This window comes from Bos taurus, chromosome 29, assembly GCF_002263795.3.
Source record: "Bos taurus isolate L1 Dominette 01449 registration number 42190680 breed Hereford chromosome 29, ARS-UCD2.0, whole genome shotgun sequence".
NCBI lineage: Eukaryota > Metazoa > Chordata > Mammalia > Artiodactyla > Bovidae > Bos > Bos taurus.
The window spans coordinates 7,375,313-7,396,159 of NC_037356.1; the positions used below are offsets into that span (position 1 = coordinate 7,375,313).

The 20,847-nt window shown below is 40.8% G+C and overlaps 1 protein-coding gene across 2 annotated transcripts in view; it reads left to right on the forward strand.

The window, feature by feature from the left end:
- Positions 1–68: 68 nt before the first annotated feature.
- Positions 69–20,847, forward strand: part of CTSC (cathepsin C) — a 40,366-nt gene continuing 19,587 nt past the window's right edge. Inside the window, exons 1-4 of one of the 2 annotated variants that reach the window (XM_010820809.4) lie at positions 69–331; positions 2,429–2,574; positions 7,404–7,488; positions 9,133–11,619. In XM_010820809.4, the coding sequence (XP_010819111.1) occupies positions 160–331; positions 2,429–2,574; positions 7,404–7,488; positions 9,133–9,143 (414 nt within the window). In that variant the 5' untranslated portion in view covers positions 69–159 and the 3' untranslated portion in view covers positions 9,144–11,619. 2 annotated transcript variants of the gene reach the window in all.

Consider the following 20,847-nt stretch of genomic DNA (forward strand, 5'->3'; position numbering starts at 1 on the left):
CCCGGGCGCGACCCTTAGCCCCGCCCGAGACCCCACCCCCGCCGGGCCGCGTTTCCGGCCCCTCTGCCGACTTTAAGGCGCGCGCGGTCGCGGTGGCTGCAGTCTCGCCCGGCTCGCCGCGGCTTTCTGTCGCCCCCGCTTCCTCCCGGCTCTGCCGGCATGGGTCCCTGGTCCGGCTCGCGGCTCGTCGCTCTCTTGCTGCTCGTCTATGGCGCTGGCTCCGTGCGCGGGGACACGCCTGCCAACTGCACCTACCCCGACCTGCTGGGCACCTGGGTCTTCCAGGTGGGCTCCAGCGGCTCCCAGCGCGATGTCAACTGCTCGGTGATGGGTAAGCCGCTGGCGCCTGGGCACCCGCTTCCTCCCTGGGTCTGCCCGGGGCTCCTGCGCTTCGATCCCTGGTGCCCTTGTCCCCGAAGCGAACCCCCCACCCCGCCGCCCCGCGTTGGCGGGAGGCCAGGAAGTCCTGGCTGGACTTGGGGTCCCCCCGAGCGCCCCCTCTCGCTCCAGGGCGGCGATGTCAGAGTGGAGAGGCTGAGCGCTTCTAACTTCACGTGGTCTTGATTATTTCCTTGGGCCCTCAACACTTTCTGCAGTAACTTTTTTTTTTCTCCCTTGAGTTTTGTTTCTTGTTTGTTGTTTGTTTGTTTGTTTGGAAGAGAGTTGAGACCAGGCAATCTTATCTCCCCATCCAATCCTCAGTATTTCATTGTGATAGTGAAAAATGAGCGTAAAGACTCTTGAGAATATAGCTGTTAACTTTTTCTCCTTTTATTTGATTGTGGAAAAGAGCCCTTATGCCCAGCGGTTTTGATTTGGACTTGTGTTGATGCTGTTAGTCTGAGAAAGCTTCTGGTATGGTACCCCTCCACAGTTTCATGCATTGCAGGATGGGTTCATGTATTGCAGGGCAGGTAGTATACAATTTTTTTTTTTTAATACCTCTTTAGCCAGTAATTTGAAATGCAGGGAGCCAAGCACAATGTGTAGCTCACGGAAGGCTCTCAGTATCTTGTATCTGAGCAAACTCAGGGAGATGGTGAAGGACAGGGAAGCCTGGCTTGCTGCAGTCCACTGGGTCACAAAGAGTCAGACACGACTGAGCCACTGAACAACAACATTTGAACACGCTAGAACATTTCATCTGCTCTCAGATAACACTGCTATCCTGAGGACAAAGGGAGAAGGGAGAGGAAAAACTCAGTCTTGGGTCTTGTTCTCAGACCCTTACCACATTGTGGCTTCTGCAGAATGAGCAAAGCTCTTGGCCACAATTTCCTTGTTAACAGAACGAAGATTGCCAGTTCATTTGTCACTGAACAGACTGACTCAGCTGTCCAACTCCAAATGACTATGTGGCACTTCATAATATAGGGCATTATAATCATGTTCTCTTTTAAAAGTTGAACTTGGAGGTCCAAAGCAGAAGGGAGATCAGGATTTGCTTTGTTCTGTCACATAGAATCTCCTGTGTGCACTCGGTCACTCAGTCCCATGCAACTCTTTGCAGCTCCCATGGACTGTGGCCCGCCAGACTCCTCTGTCCTTGGAATTTTCCAGGCAGGAATACTGGAGCGGGTTGCCATTCGTACTCCAGGGGATCTTCCCCACCCAGGGATCGAACCCAGTTCTCGTGTGTCTCCTGCCTTGGCCTTCCCCTTCACCACTAGTGCCACCTGAGAAGCCCTTGGAATCTCCTATTTCAGAGCGGTAATAGGAAACTTGGAAAATTTGTGTACAGTGTGGAAGCTTCCAGAGTGGACAGGCAGAATCCTTTTCAGGCAGCCTCTGCCCATATACCACACTTTGACCTTAATCGAATCATTAAAGACAAATCTGAGTCCCCATTTTCTGAAGGTTAAAAGTTTAGTTCCTATCAATATAAATTAGCTATGTAGGATAAAAACCTTGAGTTTGCTGAAGACTGGAAGGATTGAGATTCTGAGATTCTGAGCTTTGTAGCCATTTTGGAGAAAGATACCCCATTTCTTCTTTGAAGAGATCATTGTCCTTTGTTCTTATGACCTGATAGCAGATGTTTTTATATTTCCACTTTTTGACTACCATTTTGTCTTCTCTCCATTTCTGTCTCTCATTTTCAACATTCCCTATTTCTCCTTTTCTTCAGGGAAAATTTTTTTTTAGTGCTTGGATCCTCTGGGAAGGTAGTGGCTGCACTTTTGGGGGTCTCTACGTGATGGGTTACTTAATATATCTTTTTGAGCCTTCACTTCACAGGCTTGCCTGAGACCCCTCTGGGATTATTCAGAAAGAGGCCACAGCACACTCTGATATCTTCATAAGCCAGATCCCTGGTATTCAGCAGCGTGAAAAGAAAGCTGCTTAAAAATAATGGAACTTACAGATGAGACGACCTCCCATCGAAGTCCAAATAACTTTCCTTTGTTGTGTATTTTCTTTTCTTTAGGACCCCCAGAAAAAAAAGTGGTGGTGCACCTCAAGAAGTTGGATACAGCATATGATGACTTTGGCAATTCCGGCCATTTCACCATCATTTACAATCAAGGCTTTGAGATTGTGTTGAATGACTACAAGTGGTTCGCCTTTTTTAAGGTAAGTTTTGTTGGAATATGCATTCGTTATTTCCAGTGATTTGGTATCTGAAGACTATTCTAATAGGGAGACCCTCAGTATTTGAACTTTAGATTAGGAAGATAACAAGAATTGTACCAGTTTTTCAAAGGAGAAATTAAATGATGTAATTTTGCCACTTTATTTAAAATTATGACTTTGGTTTAAAAAAAAAAACACATCAAATCTATATTTGTGTGCAATCCATCTGTATTTAAATTTACATTTTGGTAAGTATGACTAAATACTTAATTTATTTTCTTAATTACTACACCTTTATTTCTAATTGCTTAGTTACTTGGCTTCCTAATGAATCTGTAGGAAAGATAGGAATTTTATAAATTGTTCTTGAGGTTATTATACTGTCCCTCTTATCATTGTTTGTTAGCTCTAAGAAATTGACTTGAATGACTCATTGAAATAATGTCATATACTAAATATATTAATGTCTCATTGAAATAATGTCATATACTAAATATATTAATGTGAATAACTTATTTGACTAAGCTCAAAGAGATGGAGAGCGTTGGAGTTACCCCTTGGGCTAAAGTAAAAGGTAGCCCCACCAGCCCAGCTGGTTTTCTTCTCTCACCAGGGAAGAACTGATGTCCATTCCGGTAGTCTTACACACTGCTTCTAATTGCAGACACGCTCTAGGGTAAAACAGTTGGGCACAAACTGAAGTCCATCCCAGATATCCTTTCTGTTTGCAGAGTATTAAATGGCTTAACTAAGTTGAATCCACAAGCCTGAGACTAGCTGTTTCTTATTATAAATAAAGGTTAATAAATAGAGACTCTATCAAGGGATAGTGTCGATAGCGTTTAAAACATATGGTAAGAGTTAACCAGTTAAATGGTAAGAGTTAAGCAATTACAGGATTTTGTGGAAACATGAGGGAATGAGTCTGTTAAAGATGAGGAAAGACAACCAGCAAAAGATGAGTTTCTAAATTTATTGTGATTCCTCATGTGGGTTGTGATATAATCTGAGTCAAATGTCTTAGAATCATAATGCCCAATACTTTTTTTTTTTAACTATGAGGACCCTTTCTTAATATGAAAAAAGAAAAGAGAGACAGGAAAAATTGTCTGCTCTCACCTGGATTGGCTATCTGCTTTTTAGCTGGTGGGAACCAGTCCATCTGTGCTGGCCACTGGCAGGCCAGCAGTCTGCTTTATTAGTTGAAGCCCATGCTTGACCATTTATTAAATATTTTTTATTATCACCCCTAGATACTATCACCCTATAGATACTATATATTTTTAAAAATTGTTAAGAGTATCTGTATGAGCTTTTAAAGTGGTAGTGTGTAAATGTGATTCCATCTGAGTATAACTCTTGATCTACGTTTTGATAGGTCTAGGGCTTTGGAGACCTCTTGCGGGTACTCTGTTACAGCCCTTTAAAAGTTCTTTGCTTTTAGGTTGGGAGTCAGTGCCTGTGGACTTGATGCTCAATGAAAGAGAGATTCGAATCAATTCTTCCCATGTACCCTCTTGCCCCTCCTTTCCCTTTTTCTCCCTTTCCTTTTTCTTCTGTGGATACAAAACAGGTAACCAATATTTGTTTAAAACATGCAAGTGAAGTAGAATTCAGTTGAGAAATAGGTTGCCTGAATAAGTACGAGATAGGGTGTAGTATGTAAATAGATGAATAAATAGTTTTACCCATTTGGCTTGGAAGACTTTTCATTCTTCACTTCGGTAGACTTGGAGAGACAGGTAGCGGAGTTCTGATGACCCAGTCAGTTACCCGAGATGTAATTAGAAAGAGGCAAGGGCCATTTCCCTCCACTAATATTTTCCTATCGGTTTGTCTGCTCTCAGCTTGAATAGGAGTCTGGAGGTGGTGGGGACAGAGGGTATGGCTACCAGCCATACTGACCCTTGAACAGTAACAGGTTTGAACTTCATGGGCCCACTTACACAGAGATTTTTTTTTTTTTCCTATAGTAAATGCTGCAGTACTACACGATCAGAGGTTAGTTGAATCTGCAGATGAGAATCCAAGGTTGGTTGATACCTTAGATGTAGAACCCTGTTTGTGGAGGGCTGGCTATTAATTATTGGTGGATTTTCAGCTACTTGCAGGATTGGTGCCCCAAACCCTGTGCTCTTCCTTTGTTCAAGGGTCAGCTCTTATTTCTCTTTAGACTGAAGGTGTAAGCAGATTTCGCACTTTTCTGTAGCCTCAGAACATTATTTTCAGGTAAATAAAGGCTTTTTAAAGCCAAATAAGGTTTTAAGTGTTCTCAACGATAATTGGGAAGTCATTGTATACTCTCTTGTAGGGTAGAACCCTACCTGATCTTGTGCTTCTGAATGGCATCCTCTCATTAGTAATAAAAATAACAAGAGTGTTCTCTTGCTACTGATTTCAGTATATTTTTTTAAAGTGTCCATTTGACCAGAACCATTATCAGGAATGTGTTTTCTTTTCCTGCTGAAAAATCAGACACTCTCGTCTGTGGTTAGGTCATGTGATGTCATAATTTCAGTAAGCAGAGCAAAACATTAACAAGGTATATGGTTTTAAAATTTCTCTCAACATAATCAAGTAGTTCCAGAGAAACATGCTTTCCAGAGTGATAAAATGCCATGTTCTCTTAGCAAATCCAACAGGAAAAGTAATGGAGAGCAGCAAAGCTTAACAAATTTAGGAAAAAATGATAAAGTGGAGTTGACTTTACATAATAGGACAAATACTTTTGGGGGAACACTTTTTAACATAAAAGTCTTGCTGGCCTTTACCCGAAGCTTAGGGTATTTCCTGCAGTGCTGGAGGTGCTGGGGAGACCATGCTGTGACCCAACAAAGGGCACCTGTGTACGCAGAGGCACGTGAGATTCTTTTCTTCCTACCGATTTTAGAAGTAACTTTTAAATGAAAATTACTTTTTTAAAAAGAGCAGTTATCAAAATATAAGCAGTATTTTACTATTCAGCTATCATACATAAGCTAACTGCTATTGTAATCCACTCAACTAACTGACATTGCAGAAACATCTGACGAACGTTTGTCAGATATACCCTCCGTTGTTGGTCTGCGAATCAGCTGGATTTCAGGTCCCTCCACTGACTCATAACAGACTCTCCCACTTGTTTCCCTTCGCCCTGTTTCAGATATGCTTTCATGAAATTGGTTCTTAGGGTTGTTCCTGCTCGAGTTTGTTGAGCAGGTGATGCGGGCAAGGTTTCCTGTTCGGTGCCTATTCCTCATCCCCCAGCTCAGCCTGCAGTTCAGAACAGACAACTTCCACCTCATTCTCCCTGCATTCCAACTTTGGAGCCATGGGGCACCACTTTTGTTGCCAGGAACGTGCTGTATTCAGTTCTCCTTATTCTGGCCTCATCTGGAGAGTAAGCAGAATTCTTCATGATTTGTTCTTTTAGGCCTTTTTCCCCTTGGTTTTAACTGCTTAAGAAATCGGCAGTGGAGTAGGATGATCTTGTTTTCTTGTAATGTATGATCTCAAGCTAGATAAAAGTTTGGGAGGAAATCTTGACGCTGAAAGTTTACGCACTGTGTGAGTCAGGAAGGAAGCACTGGGTTTGTATTTTTGGAAGACACTTTTTCCTACTCAACTTTCACCGTAGGTGCAGTGATCAGAACACTCTGGGGGGGTTACAAACTCAAATGAATTTAGGGCTCACGGAGGCAGATACCTAGGCATCTGAAACAACTTTATGTAAAGCAGTAAGGAGTAATTTGATTTATGGCCTATGAAATGAAAACTTTCCTACAGACATTTGAATTCAGTTTTCCCTTAAAATAATGTGCTGGCCACAGACCAGTTTCTAAGACTATCAGCTTTTAATAGCATTGCCATTTGATTGTAAGTCCACCATCTCTGCAAATGAAAAGTACTTGCAGATAAAAAACAACCAACTTCGTTTATGAAAACACACAATGTAACAAAACAATACAAAGGATGTTTAATTATGACTGATTTTGTGATGGGTAGGTAAGTGATTATTTTTTCTTCTTTATGCTTTTGTGTACTTTGTCCATTTTTTTACCATGAGCATGTGTAACGCTCCTCTCCACTGTCCTCTACCTGATTGCCAAGGAAGGAAGTGGTATGAAACAGACTCAGCTCCAAAGGATACCCTTAAGTTGAATAGGCTTTCTAACGTTTTGCTGTTTCTCCTTTTACTTTCTGAGACGGTAAAAGGGAGCAGCAGAGAATGAACTCAGTTTATATTTTGAAGATTAAACTACTCAAGGGCTAAAGAAAGTACATAGAAGCTAGACTCATAATGGCTGAAAAACTTATTTGGTGATAGTTAAACAAAGTTCACTGATTTTCTAATTGAGTTTTTGTTTGGGACCTACCAGTCTTAGTAGAACTGTAAGCTAAAAACTCTACCATGAGTATTTCTAAAGCAGCTTGGTACTCAAAACAAAGATGTTGGGAAATCCATACCAGAGGATTTATTTGCCCATTTCGTGTGCTAGTGACTTGCAAATTTCAAGCTTGTTACAACAGCCAGAAATCATGTGTTTTCTACAGCAAAGGATTTGGGAGTCTCGTGTGGTCTCTTCTGTTGTGACTTCTGGGTTTATTTCTAAGATGTAACAATTCAACTTTCAGAGTATTACTGAGATAGAGTTACCTGCTTTAATAGAGATTGAATACACCAAAATGAGGTGTTTGTCTTGTCTTTCTTTTAAATAATTTGATGTTTACTTTTTAAAGTGTTTGGATTGAGGAAAAGAATCAGAAGACGCCTAGCCATTTGTTTTCTTTCGTGATGATGCTTTAATCTCAACGTAATGACTGAGTTTTCCATTGTAAACCTTTCATAGGATGTCACTGATCTTATCAGTCAGTTTTTCATGCAACTGGGAACTGTGGGGATGTATGATATTCCACATCTGAGGAACAAACTGGGTGAGCTCCATTGAAATACTTCTAACTTTCTTATTAAATGCAAGCTTCCCTCCTCCCTGGTGGCTTAGGCAAGTTAATGTTTGTTTTTTCATCAGGGAGAGGGAGTTGGAGAATAGACAGATTATGGTTTTCTTACAGATTCCGTGCTTGAGCCTGCTTATTTGCGCTTCTTACCTGCCTGCAGTATTTTCACTTTAGTATGCTCTGTTTACACACAAGCTTTCTCAAGCGTGATGCTCGTAAGTGGACGTGAAACCAAAAAGGTAAAGACTCAGTGAAGGAGAGGATGGCCCCAATTCAGTTCACGCCCTTGAAGTAGCTGTGCTGCCTGAGATTACTCATTCTTTTCCTAAAATGACTCAGGAGGGACCTGTGTGAGACCATGGCATTTTAGATGTGCTTTCCCAGTAGAAAAGGTGGCTCCTCCTAATGACAGAAATTAGTATACCTGTCATTCAGCCCTATGAGACACCACCTGTGTCTTTTTAAACTGGTTCCTTCCCAGAACAGACTCTTGGCTAGGGAGAAGAGGATCTTTTTTTACTGTGTACATTCTCCTCATACTTTCAGAATAGATGTTTAAATCACTGCTCTCCCTGGATCCATAAATTTTGATGGAGAAGTAGGCGGTGAGAAAGAAGAGCTGATGGGGACTTGCCGTCCCTTGCGTTTTATACAGCAATCTTTCCCCTTTCCCTTCCTCTTTTACTTAGCTCCCAAGTAAGGAAATGAGATATGAAAAAGGGAACTGGGGCAGGTGATGAAAGCACCATAGCCTTATCCTGGGTCAGCATTTTTCAAGCTGTTTAATGGGCCAGCAGTGGGCCACACATCTGCCAGGAAAAAAATGTTCCTAAGTTGTGTCACTTCGTTTTGTAAAGCTCTAAAGGTTCCAGGCAGCCACTAAGAACAGATCAAAGTGCAGATTAGAGCTGGAACCAAAAGGCTCTTTCTTCTGAATTTATTTCTGGTAGTTGAGTAAGTGTAGACTGTGTGAAATAGCTTCCTTTCAGGACTGCTCAGAATCTTTGTTATGCTGTAGCTGAGGAGGGAGATACAATAGAAAAACTTTTCAAAAGTTTACCACGTTTTCCTCACAAAAAATACGGTATTCTCAGAATGCGGTTTATAAAATTCTGTCTTAAAGCTCTCGTTCTTTTCCTAACTGGGGAGATGCTTCTACCGGTAGAAAAGATAGATCCTAGTATTTACTTTGTAAATGGGATAAGTGGCCTTGTACCTGGAAATATTGATCAAAGTAGCATTAAGCCTATGCTTGGAATTTGTAAGATATACATGCTATTATGTCTAGGTTGCTAGATTAGGCTGTTTCTTATCTATATTCAAAAGCCAAATTAGGCTTATTTGGTAGCGTTTAATTTGAAATGCATCTGCATGTGCTTCTTAAGCATGTTGGCTGCACGCACAGTACGTGTTGCTTAAGCATTCAGCTTTTGAGAACAGTGGCTTTTTTGTGAATGTCTTAAATAACATTAAAAAAAAAAAATACCAGCATTTGAAATACTAAATGCTGGTATTTTTTTTTTTTTTTTCCACGTAAAGAAATGAATATGTTTAAGCATTTTTTTTAAGAGACAGTATGATCCTTGTTGGCTTGTAACTCTAGTTTTCATTGTCTTTTAGTTATTAAATAGAGCGTCTGTTGAGCGGCTCTTTTAAAACCACAGCCAAAAACAGACTTTGGGGCTAAGAGGCACAGCGGACCTGCCTCCCTCTAACAGCTAGCAGAGGCCTCTAGCAGCTGCAGTCCCTCTGGAGTCTCTAAGGGCACCTAACATGCAGAGGAGTCCTGGTACCTACCTCCGAGGCAGCTGCCCTCCGAACGTTCCCTTGGAAAGCAGCCACCGCCGTTTTGGACTGTGAGCAACCAAAGACCAAGCAGGAAAAAGGAGAAAGTTCTGCAAGTCTTAGGTGGCTTTATCCTTCGGCCTTTGAATGAAAGGAAAGATATGCAACACAAGGGTTTTTTGTTGTTTTTGTATTTTTTTCCCTTTTGAATGTTCTTTTGTTGAAGTGATTTTTTTTTTTCAAACTGCTTAGGACTTGAATTATTTGTTGTATTTTATGCAGATTTTACTCACAGTTAAAATGGTCTTCCCACGTGCCTTCTCTTTCTCTAATGACCTTGAGGAACCCCAACACGTGTTATAAGAAGAAAATCAAGCTTCAGAATATCTTGAGATGCATTATGGGAGGGAAGATGGTCCCAGGGAAGACATGTTTTGGGGGAGGGGGCTTTCTGAGATAAGCTGAACTGCCGAAGGGTCTCTTTTTGCAGATCATGGATCTGCAGTGCCCCTGGCCAGAAAGATGGTATGATTAATACATTTGGGGCGGGGGGAGGGGGGGGCTGTATTTTTTTACTTAAATGCCAGTCTTGTGCTAAGAGCTTAACACGGTTTACCTTACAAATGTCCTGTGAAGTAGATATTACTAGCTTCAGTTTTCACATAGGGAGAATTACTCTCATACAGTGCTTAAGCTCACACAGCTTCTTTTTTTTTTTTTTTAATTTTGTTATTTTTTTAAATGTCTTTGGCCATGCTTGTGGCATCTTAGTTTCCCTACCAGAGATCAAACCCACACTCCCTGTACTGAAGTGTGGAACCTTCATCACTGGACCACCAGGGAAGTCCCACCCAGCTTCTAATTGTAAAATGATATGGGCTATTTGTCAAGTTTGTTTCAGAAAAAAAGACTGGTACTTCAAGTCACATTTAGGCAGATTTTCTGGTGAATCCCAAATGTTAGTTCAATGCACTGCATTGCTCTTGTTGAAATTTTAGGAGAAGAACTGGCCTGAAGCTTAGATTTCCTTACCAAATGAGGCTACTCATTTTCTTTCCTAAGCCTAGGTCCCTTTATTCAAGACAAAAATTTACTTTCTCTTTCCTTTTACAGTTCTCCAAATTGGAGGAGTGTTTTATAAGCTTCGAATTAAGTACCCTTGCCAAGCTTACTTCTCTTAAGGTGTTGTTCAGAGCCATTGCTGCCTTTTAGTTCTTTCCTGCTACACAGTGGACTGGTTTCCTCCTCAGTTGTGTAGAGCTGATTAAACATCAGCCTTGGCAAACCAGCAACGTGGGGCTCCACCCAATTCATATTTCCTGGGAGGACTTTTCTGCATCCCTTGAATTACTCCTTGAGTGGAGAAATCTTTCTCTAGATGGTAGGTTGTCATCATTACTTTATTGGTTCAGATAATTATGTCGTTTGAGAGGCACTGATCTGCTGTTCTGGAAAGGTTGTATCTTATAAATACTAAGGAACAGTACATCCAACTGCTGCCTGGATACTTTCTTCCATCCTGATAATTCTGTATCACTCAGGTTCTTGGTGCCACATCTGTGCAGTTCCCCAGCTCTCTCCGTTACTGGGAGGGATGCCATTATGTTGGTTCCAGTTGTACTTGACAGGCATCTCTGACCTGGTAGTACTCATTCTGCTGTAAAAGGAATGACTTGAGCATGTCATCTTCTTCCAGACTGAAAGCCTGTATATCTTCAGATTCTAATGCATGTAGAACTTTATCTGGGAACTTTGGAAGATTATCCACATTTCTCTAGTCTTTTCAAAGACTTCAGAAGTAATACCAGCTTTCAAAAAATTAATTCTGTAGGGTTCTAGAAGCACAAATCAGGAATGGTGCTGGTGCTATGTGTATATTTTTGGTGTTCTGTTCTAAAAAATATGTTACATGCCTCCAGTGTTCTGTAAGAGTTGTATATTTTCAAACTGACTGGATGTAAATACTGACAAAGCAACAAATGTTTATATATTTAGCAAGGCATTTAAAATCACCCCTACCAAAGTGGTTTTTTTTTTCCCAAAGTGGTTTCTTTGAGTAATTTTGCATTTAATGTTTGTTTTGATTATAGAAGACTTGGGTACAAAATTGCAGGTATCTGTGTTAGAAGTACCCATAATAGATTACTGCTTAGCATTCTCTGTTGTAATTGCCTGTTTGTCCTTTCCTCTGATTTTTAAACTCCTTGAGGGCAGTGATCAACTCTGTGTTACTGACCTTTTTATTCCATATGTGTAGCACACTATGTGATAAATAATAGACCTTCAATAAATATTTGTAAAAAAAAAGAAAATTGAATCATATATCATTGTGTTGTTTTCCTGTTTCATTGTTGTGTTTCTGAAAGTATTTTTGCCTTTGTGTCCTTTAGAGGCTACGGTGGACCCTCAAGCCATATTTGTTGAATGACTTTGTAGAAAAGGGATGAGACTTTTAAAACTTTATTCTGCTTATTTGTCATTTTTAATTTTTTGTGTGAGACTATAGAGGCTAAAATGAAAGTCATTTAAAAATAGTAAACTTCTAACTTTCAGAATTACTAAAAACTAAATAAGCTGTTGGGCTTCCCAAGTGGCTCAGTGGTAAAGAATCCGATGCAGGAGACACAGGTTTGATCCCTGTGTCAGGAAGATCCCCTGGAAGATCTTCCCCTGGAGGAGGAAATGGCAACCCACTCCAGTATTCCTGCCTGGAGAATCCAGTGGACAGAGGAGCCTGGTGGGCTCTAGTACATGGGATCGCAGAGAGTCGGACACAGCTCAGTGACTGAGCATGCACACAAATTAGCTGTCGGGAAATACTGAGCTTTATTGGTGACTACGGTGGTTCCCCAAAGCCTAGGTAACCAAGGACTCATGTCTGCTTAGGATGCTGTGGGTTATCTGTGCCCCGCCCCTTGAGAAGGCTAGCTGAAGGTCATTATTGTCCAGTCACTCAGTTGTGTCTGACTCTTCACGACTTCATGAACAGCAGCATGCCAGGCTTCCTTGTCTTTCACTATTTTCTGGAGTTTGTTCAAACTCATGTCCATCGAGTCGGTGATGCCATCCAACCATTTAATCCTCTGTTGCCCCCTTCTCCTGCTCTCAGTTTTTCCCAGCATCAGGGTCTTTTCCAGTGGGTTGCCTCGTAGCACCAGGTGGCCAGAGTATTAGAACTTCAGCTTCAGCATCAGTGCTAGAGTCAGTGAATTCTGACATTTCTTCCATCTTAAGGGTTTATGAGCAAGTAAATGAGGAATGGGCCAAGGGACTTTGGTTACCTTGCTGAGGATCAAATTGCTGTTTTCTTAACTAGTTCTAGAACCTACATTTTGGTTTAAAGGGGACATCTTCTCAGCTCTGGAAATAAATCTGTGAGCCTCCATTTTCACATTAAATCTAATTGCCCATTCCTTAAGTAAAATGCTAGAAATTATTTGGTTGCAACCACTGCCACAGTTTCCTATCAGTTTCACAATTCATTAAAATTCAACTTTTAAAATAAATGGTCCAGCTGAAATAGTGGGCAGAAAACTACAAGGATTCCTTGAAATGACATAGGTTTGTTGATGAAAGATGTGACCGTCCTGGACGGTTGGCGAAATACCTGTTTAGGAAGATGTGGCCTGTTCTAAAGGCTTTATTCACACTCCAGACTGATGGCATGTGCAAATCTGCACTTGCGGAGACAGACACGGAACACAAAGGGCAGAATGTGGAGTTAACACTGTTCTTCTGTGTTGTTGGAAGGAAATCTCTCTACTTGAACCGTGTATCATCAGATCATTTAACGTCATGCAAAGTATTCTTTTCCAAAATGGTGCTTGATGGATTAGACCTATATGTCCAGATTTTTTTTCTTAGATGTTTCACAGTATGTGTTGTTGTTTAGTCCATAGTATGTATTGTTGTTTAATCACTAAGATGTGTCTGACTCTTTTTTTTTGTGACCCCATGGACTAGAGCCTGCCAGGTGCCTCTGTCCATGGAATTTTCCAGGCAAGAGTACTGGTGTGGGTTGCCATTTCCTTCTCCAGGGGATCTTCCCAACTCAGGGATCGAACCCAGGTCTCCTGCATTGCAGGCGGATTCTTTACCAACAGAGCTATGAGGGAAGCCCAATTACATCATTAGTATTTGCAAATCCTGTTTTCCTTGTAAGTGTTATTTGAAGCCACTTGTTCATTTTGTGTGAGTTAGTTAATTACATCGGATGTGCGTGAATCTAAGCAGGCACACATGAGCGGGAATATGCCGTGTTCTAGCCGTCTTACAGGCAGCATGCTGCAATTAACAGGTGAGCGTCTGACACTGGAAGTGCGTGGGCATATCAGTGTTACTTTGTATATAAACTAATAGTGGAAGTTGGTTTTCAGTTTTATTTCTGTATTATAAATATAAACTATAAAATTTTCTAATATTTTAGTGGATTATCTTCTCATTTTGGAAAACCGCTGGTTGACAAAATAAAACCTTTATCAGCTGCTCAGTTGAGAGTTGGGTTTGAGAGTACATGAATAAAGTCTTAACGGCTTCGTATGCCCCATGGTAACAGATGGTAGTGTTTATATTGTTACTTGTTTAGTGTTTTATAAGGTTTTAAACTCTTGACATCAGTGTCATCTTTATCTTTGATAGGAATCCAGTGAAGTAGATATGCCTGTTACCAGCTGGTGAAATTGAGGCTCCTTAGTTGTGAGTTGTCCAAAGTTCCATAAATGATAAGTGGAAGAACGGGAATTTAAAGGGCTAAGTCCTTTTACTAAAGAGCATTTTTTTCTCATAGGCAGTGCATTACATAAAGGAAGGATTCAAATGTTTGTGAATGTAATCAGGAAAACAGTGGAATAAAAGGTGTAAGTGATTTTCTCACGCTTAGTGTCAAAAAGCAGTTGAGAATGAGATCCAGGATAAATAACTTAAGTTCTAAAATATCCCAACCTTTTCTGTTTCAATTGGTTAATATTGCTAGGTAATTGGATGGAATTGAAGAGTTGATAAAATGAATAGCAAACTGAAGAAGGGCGGCTTTCAGAATGGCAACTCAACGATAATTTTGAAGAAGCAAATGAATAGTTACTGAATGCTAGTAGTTTTCTAAACTTAAGTGCTAGGATTTGTAATTTCTTCACATTTTGTGTGATTATCTATTTGTTGCAATAGAAATTGGCATCAATGAATAGAAACTTAAATTATCTCATTTGTGCAAGTCAGTATTCAGAGACTGTTTATATAAATAAATGAAAATGGTTAGAAAAAATTTTGACTACATTTCAAGCTGGATAGTGTGGCCAAAACTTCAGTTTCCTACTTGGTAATATTTTCAGAAATCACGTAAGATGTATTTTACAGTAGCAAAAAAATTACAGGAATACTGAGAATATTCAGATCAAGAAAACAATGGGGGCACCCTGCATGGTCCTCTCAAGGTACTCAGTACTTGGCTTATAGGGTGGGTTAAATATCTCTTTTCTACTAAGTTACAGCTGTCCTGCATAGTGGTATTACAGCCCTCACCTACCCTTCATAAGGTGATTTCAGGTTCTAAAAGAAAACCATATTATTGTAGATTGGGAAAACTACAGAATAATATAAAATAAAAATTTTAAATGGAAAATAATGCCATCAAATTAATGTATAAAAAATGGTACATAAATGGGTATAGCATCTCTTAGTAATTTGCTTGAGTGAAAACAGGTATAGTTTTTTTAGGATTATTTTGGATCACTTAGAATGTTTAGATGGGGCTTCCTTGGTGGTTCAGATGGTAAAGAATCTGCCTGCAGTGCAGGTGACTCAGGTTTGATCCGTGGGTCAGGAATATGCCCTGGAGAAGAGAGTGGCTACCCACTCCAGTATTCTTGCCTGGAGAATCCCATGGACAGAGGAGCCTAGTGGGCTACAGTTCATGAGGTTGCAGAGAGTCAGACACAACTGAGCGACTAACAAGCACATTTAGAGAATGTATAGATGCTCTGTATAAGTAGGGAGTCTAAATTATTTACCTAGTTTGTGAATAATAAGAAAACCGTAGATGTAAAGACTGTGCAGTTAGGAAGCTTGAAGGGATATTTTGGAACTTTCAGGTCAGCTTAAGTTTACAGGTAAGGAGACAGGTTTGGAGAGGAAAAATTGACATTCCTGAAGTCATACTAGGAGTCAGAACTTGGGTCTCTGCGACCCCTTTTTAATTATAAAAGTATCACACTTTAATTATAAACTTTTCTGAGTTTCTTATGTTACTGTTTAAGTAGAATTTGGCATTTGTTGTTCTTTCTGTTATTCATTTATTTATTCACTCATCACTCATCCAGTAACTAATTGCTTTCTACTGCTAGTGTCCTAGTTACCAAATAAGCAAAAATCCTGTTCACTGTGAGAACAGTGCTTATGTGGAAAGAATAACCCTACAGGCTACTGTTAAATTAAACGGGTTAGTATTTATAAAATACAGCCTGTGAGGCCCAGTCTGTTACACCATCCTGATTTTGCAGATGTGGACACGGAAAGTACAGAGAGGGTAACTTGCTCAGGATCACACAGCCTATAAGAAGCAGAACTGGGTGCTATCCAGGAGTCACGCCTGCAGACCATGTCCTCTGCCTCTGCCCTGAATCAAAAATCTTCAACAAAAATTTAGGTGAAATTAGATGATCTTTAGATGTGTGGCTCTTAGATGAAATCAGATGAAATAAATGTTTCGGTGAAAGAAAAATTTAAAAATTAGGTAAAAATTTAGGTGAAATTAGATGACCTTTAGCCATGTGGGTCTCTCCTTGGATGGAGAATTTAGATGACCCTTAAGATGTGTGGGGCAACAATTTGAATCTGACTCATGAAAGCCAGTTAATTTCCAACTTTTTTTTTAAAGGAAATAATAAAGCAATGATTCTTACAACATTTGAACTCATACTTTAATTATATCTTCTGTATTTAACTTTGCAAAGTCTCCTTTTTTTTTTTCTCCCCATGAGAACAGTATCCCAAAGAATCATTTTGAAACTCACATAATATAGATGAAAACCCTTTGCAGATTGCTTAAGCCTTTCCTGTGTGGTTTCCAGGTATCTCCTCAGTGTTTTTGGCCATTGACTTGTATGTTTATTTCTCTGGCACTCTGTGAGAAGGAGTGTATAAAGAAATGGTGCTTGGTATTTGGGAAGAACACTTGGTTCTAGAGTCCTTGGTTCTAAATTCTAGTTCAGCCACCTCTTTTAGATCTTTCTTCTGTCCCCCGAGTCTATACCTTTATGTTCTGTTGAACCTCTAAGATTTATGAGTAATCTGTAAAATGTATATAAAATGTGATAGGTAAATGTTAAGATCCTGTAGTTCCATAATATTGATGATGAAGGGTATAGAGTCATTGATCAATATGAACAGTAAGAATCTTTAGCACAGTTGGTCATGTTTTAAGGATTTTTTTCCTTCTTCTTCTCCAGTCAAAGTAACAACTCAGCCTTTCCCTCAAAGGGAAATTGATTTCGTATTAGCGATCATGTTTGTAACCGACCAGCTGTGCCAACTAGGCAAACAAAGCCACACTGACGAAACACACGGGGCCCATTTCTTCTGACTTGCATGCCTTGAGCTTTTGGTATGTGGGGAAAGTCACTTCATCTGTGATCTACACTGCTGGGGAAATTTCCCAGGCTTTTTCAAGCATGGTTAACTTGCTGAACCACAGGGTTTTGGTTCAGATAAATAACTCCATTAATTACATTTTGCATATTTCACGGAGTTCCTGTTGTCTTAAGGTCTGGTGCTCCATCAATATACAGTGTGTGCGTGGCTAGCACTTAGCATGATGCCTGGAAAATGTTATGTGACCAGTAAGTATTTGACATATAAGTGAAAGGGCTTATTGTTGTTCAGTCGCTGAGTCATTTTCGTCTCTTTGCGATCCCATAGCACGCCAGGCTTTTCTGTCCTCCACTATCTCCTGGAGTTTGTTCAGATTCATGTCCGTTGAGTTGGAGATGCCCTCTTCTCCTTTTGCCTTCAGTCTTTCCCAGCATCAGGGTCTTTTCCAGTGAGTCGACTCTTCACATCAGGTGGCCAAAATATTGGAGCTTCAGCATCAGTCCTTCCAGTGAATATTCAGGGTTGATTTCCTTTATGATTTATTGGTTTGATCTCCTTGCAGCCCAATAAGATATATAAATAATGTGTTGTTTTTTTTTTTTCAAGAAACTTAACCATAATCCCAGACAGAACAAAGTTATTCTAGCAACATCTGGACCATCCCTCATAGATGTTCTTTTCTAGGACTTTGTTGGCATGTTTCTCGTTCTTAGGAAACAGGAGCATTTTTTTAAAGTGATGAGCTTTACAAAATCTACCTTTTTATAAATATATAACTTTATAAAGTTAAAAAGTTTTTACATAACTTTTTATATAGCTATTTTTTTATAAATAACCAAGAAAACCCCACCCAAAGGCTGTTTTTACCTTTCATTTTTTAAAAATCATATTTCATATTAATAAAAAATTTTACATATTTACATTCCACTCAAGTACCATCTTGTAATTTTTTTTCCTGTTAATACCTCTTGGGTTGTTTTGTTTGTTTTTTCTTTGGACACCCTGCAAGGTTGTAGGATTTTATTTCCCTGTTGTTGTTCAGTCACCCAGTCGTGTCTGACTCTTTGCAACCCCATGAACTGCAGCAGGACTCAAACCTGGGCCCTCGGTGGAGAGCGTGTGGAGTCCTACCCACTGAACCACCAGGGAATTCCCAGGTTCTCTCTCTCTCTTTTTTAATTGTTCTAAGCAGAGAGGTCAGCACATTTTCTTGCAGGGTAGATAGTAAATGTTTTAGGCTTTATGAGCCTTGTAGTCTCTGCTGCAGCACCTCATTCCTGCTGTTGTTGCACCAAAGCAGCCAGAGTCAAGATACTATAACAAGTGGCCCTGGCTGAGTTCCAGCAACACTGTGTGTAAAAGCAAGCAGCCTTCTCCAGCCTCTTCCTCTGTGATGAACATCCTCCTGTGTTTAGCTTTTTTTTTTTTTCATTTATGTGTATCTGACACTTTCAGCAAGGTAGCTCTGAAAAACTCTTAAAGCCTTGTTAGATTACTTTTTTGTTTAATTGGAGGAAAGTTGCTTTACAACGTTATTGTTTTCTACTGTGAGTGAGTGAGTGAGTGAAGTCTCTCAGTTGTGTCCGACTCTTTATGACCCCATGGACTGCAGCCCACCAGGCTCCTCTGTCCATGGGATTTTCCAGGCAAGAGTACTGGAGTGGGTTGCCATTTCCTTTTCCAGGAGATCTTCCTGACCCAGAGATTGAACCCAGGTATCCCAAATTGTAGGCAGACGCTTTACCATCTGAGCCACCAGGGAAGTCTGCTGTATAGGACTGTACAGTAATGCAAATCATCATAATTTTATATATAAAACCCCTCCCCACATGGGGCTTCCCAGGTGGCGCTAGTGCTAAAGAACCTGCCTGCCAGTGCAGGACCTGTAAGAGACATGGGTTCAATCCCTGTGTGGGGAAGATCCCCTGGAGGAGGGTATGGCAACCCACTGCAGTGTTCTTGTCTGGAGAATCCCATGAAGGAGGAGCCTGGTGGGCTATAGTCCATGGGATAGCACAGAGTCGGACATGCCTGAAGCGACTTAGCACACAGGCCCTCCCACGTGAGCCTCCCTCCTCTCGCCCATCCAGCCCCTGTGGGTCATCACAGAGTGCCAGGCTGGGCTCCCTGTGTTACATAGCGACTTCCCATCAACTGTTTTATGTATGGTGGGTGCTTATATGTCAGTGCTACTTTCTCAATTCATCCCGCCCTCCCCTTCCCCGTAATGTATCCCAAAGTCTGTTCTCTATGTCTGTGTCTCCATTTCCTTCCCTGCAAATAGGTTCACCGGTATTATTTTTCTAGTTTCCATACATATGCATTGATGTATGGTATTTGTTCTTTTTCTAACTTAACTTCACTCCGTATAACAAGTTCTGAGTTCATCCACCTCGCTAGAACTGACTCAAATGTGTTCCTTTTTGTGGCTGAGTAATGCTGCTAAGTCACTTCAGTTGTGTCCGACTCTGTGCGACCCCATAGACAGCAGCCCACCAGGCTCCCAAGTCCCTCGGATTCTCCAGGCAAGAACACTGCAGTGGGTTGCCATTTCCTTCTCCAATGCATGAAAGTGAAAAGTGAAAGTGAAGTTGCTCAGTCGTATCCGACTCTTATTGACCCCATGGACTGCAGCCTACCAGGCTCCTCCATCCATGGGATTTTCCAGGCAAGAGTACTGGAGTGGGGTGCCATTGCCTTCTCCATCTTCTTCCCATACCAGGGATCAAACCCATGCCTCCTGCATTGGCAGACAGATTCCTTATTACTGAGCCACCAAGGAAGCCCTTTTAACTCTACACCTAGGTATAATTTGAATTCAGAGACTCCGATGCAGTAAGGTAGTTTTACCTTTCAGTGTAGTTCAGCTTATACATTCCTTTAAACTTGGGGTTTGCAAACCATGGGTCTGTTTTTGTAAATGAAGTTTAATTGGAACAGACTGTGGTTCATTCCTTTATGTATTTCTGGTGTACCTCGCACACTGCAAAGGCAGGGTTGAGTATGGCAGAAGCCTTATAACCTGCAAATGTTAATGTATTTACTGTTTGGCCCTTACTCAGGCCACCTATCACAGGTAAAGTAGTATCCATTATGCTAGATTTAAGAGTCTACAAACTACATCCTGTGGGCCGAAACCACCCTACTGTGTGTCTCTGTAAAGAAAAGCGTTGAAACACAGCTGCCTGTGCTCATATGTTTATGTTGCCTTTGACTGCTTTTGTGCTTCTGTTCCATGAAGTCAGTGCCTGAAACTGTCTGTATTCAAGTCCCTTCTTAAAAAAGTTTACCATGCATTTTTTTTTCTTTCCTCCTCCTATGCTGTCTACTTTCATTCAGAATTATATATCCTTCCTCCATAAGGATATATTAAAATATGAGGGTTTTTTTTAAGGCTCTGGAGCCAAAGTATCTGAGTTATAGATCTATCACTTTATACAGTTGACCCTTGAATGACATAGGTTTGAACTGCACAGGTCCACTTGTATTCAGGTTTTTAAAAATTAAATACATACTGTAGTACTACGTGAGCCAGGGTTGGTTGGTTCCTTGGACGCAGCACCCAGGATACAGATGGATGACTGAAAAATTATATGTGGATTTTTGCCCATGGTGTTATCGGTGCCCCTGCTCTCTTCAAGGACCAGCTGTAGTTATTTTTCAGTGTCAACACTGATATAAAGCAACAGGCTGTGTTTGTGAAATAAAGTGGAGAGAATATTTACTAATTAGGATATTTTAACTCCCTCATGCTTAGAATTTGCTAAGAAGTTGGGAGGTTGATGGAAGAAAACATTTGAATTCTTTGGAAGGTTTTTGTGTTTTGCTGGCATGCCTCTTCTCTGAGTGGACCAGTCTGAGGAAGTGAGCAGGGCTGTGTTGTTTCTGCCCCTTCACAGCTCTGTTAGCGTAGGTAGGGACCGCTTGCTGTCTGAGGTGAGCCTCCGCTTACTCACTGGTCAGTTG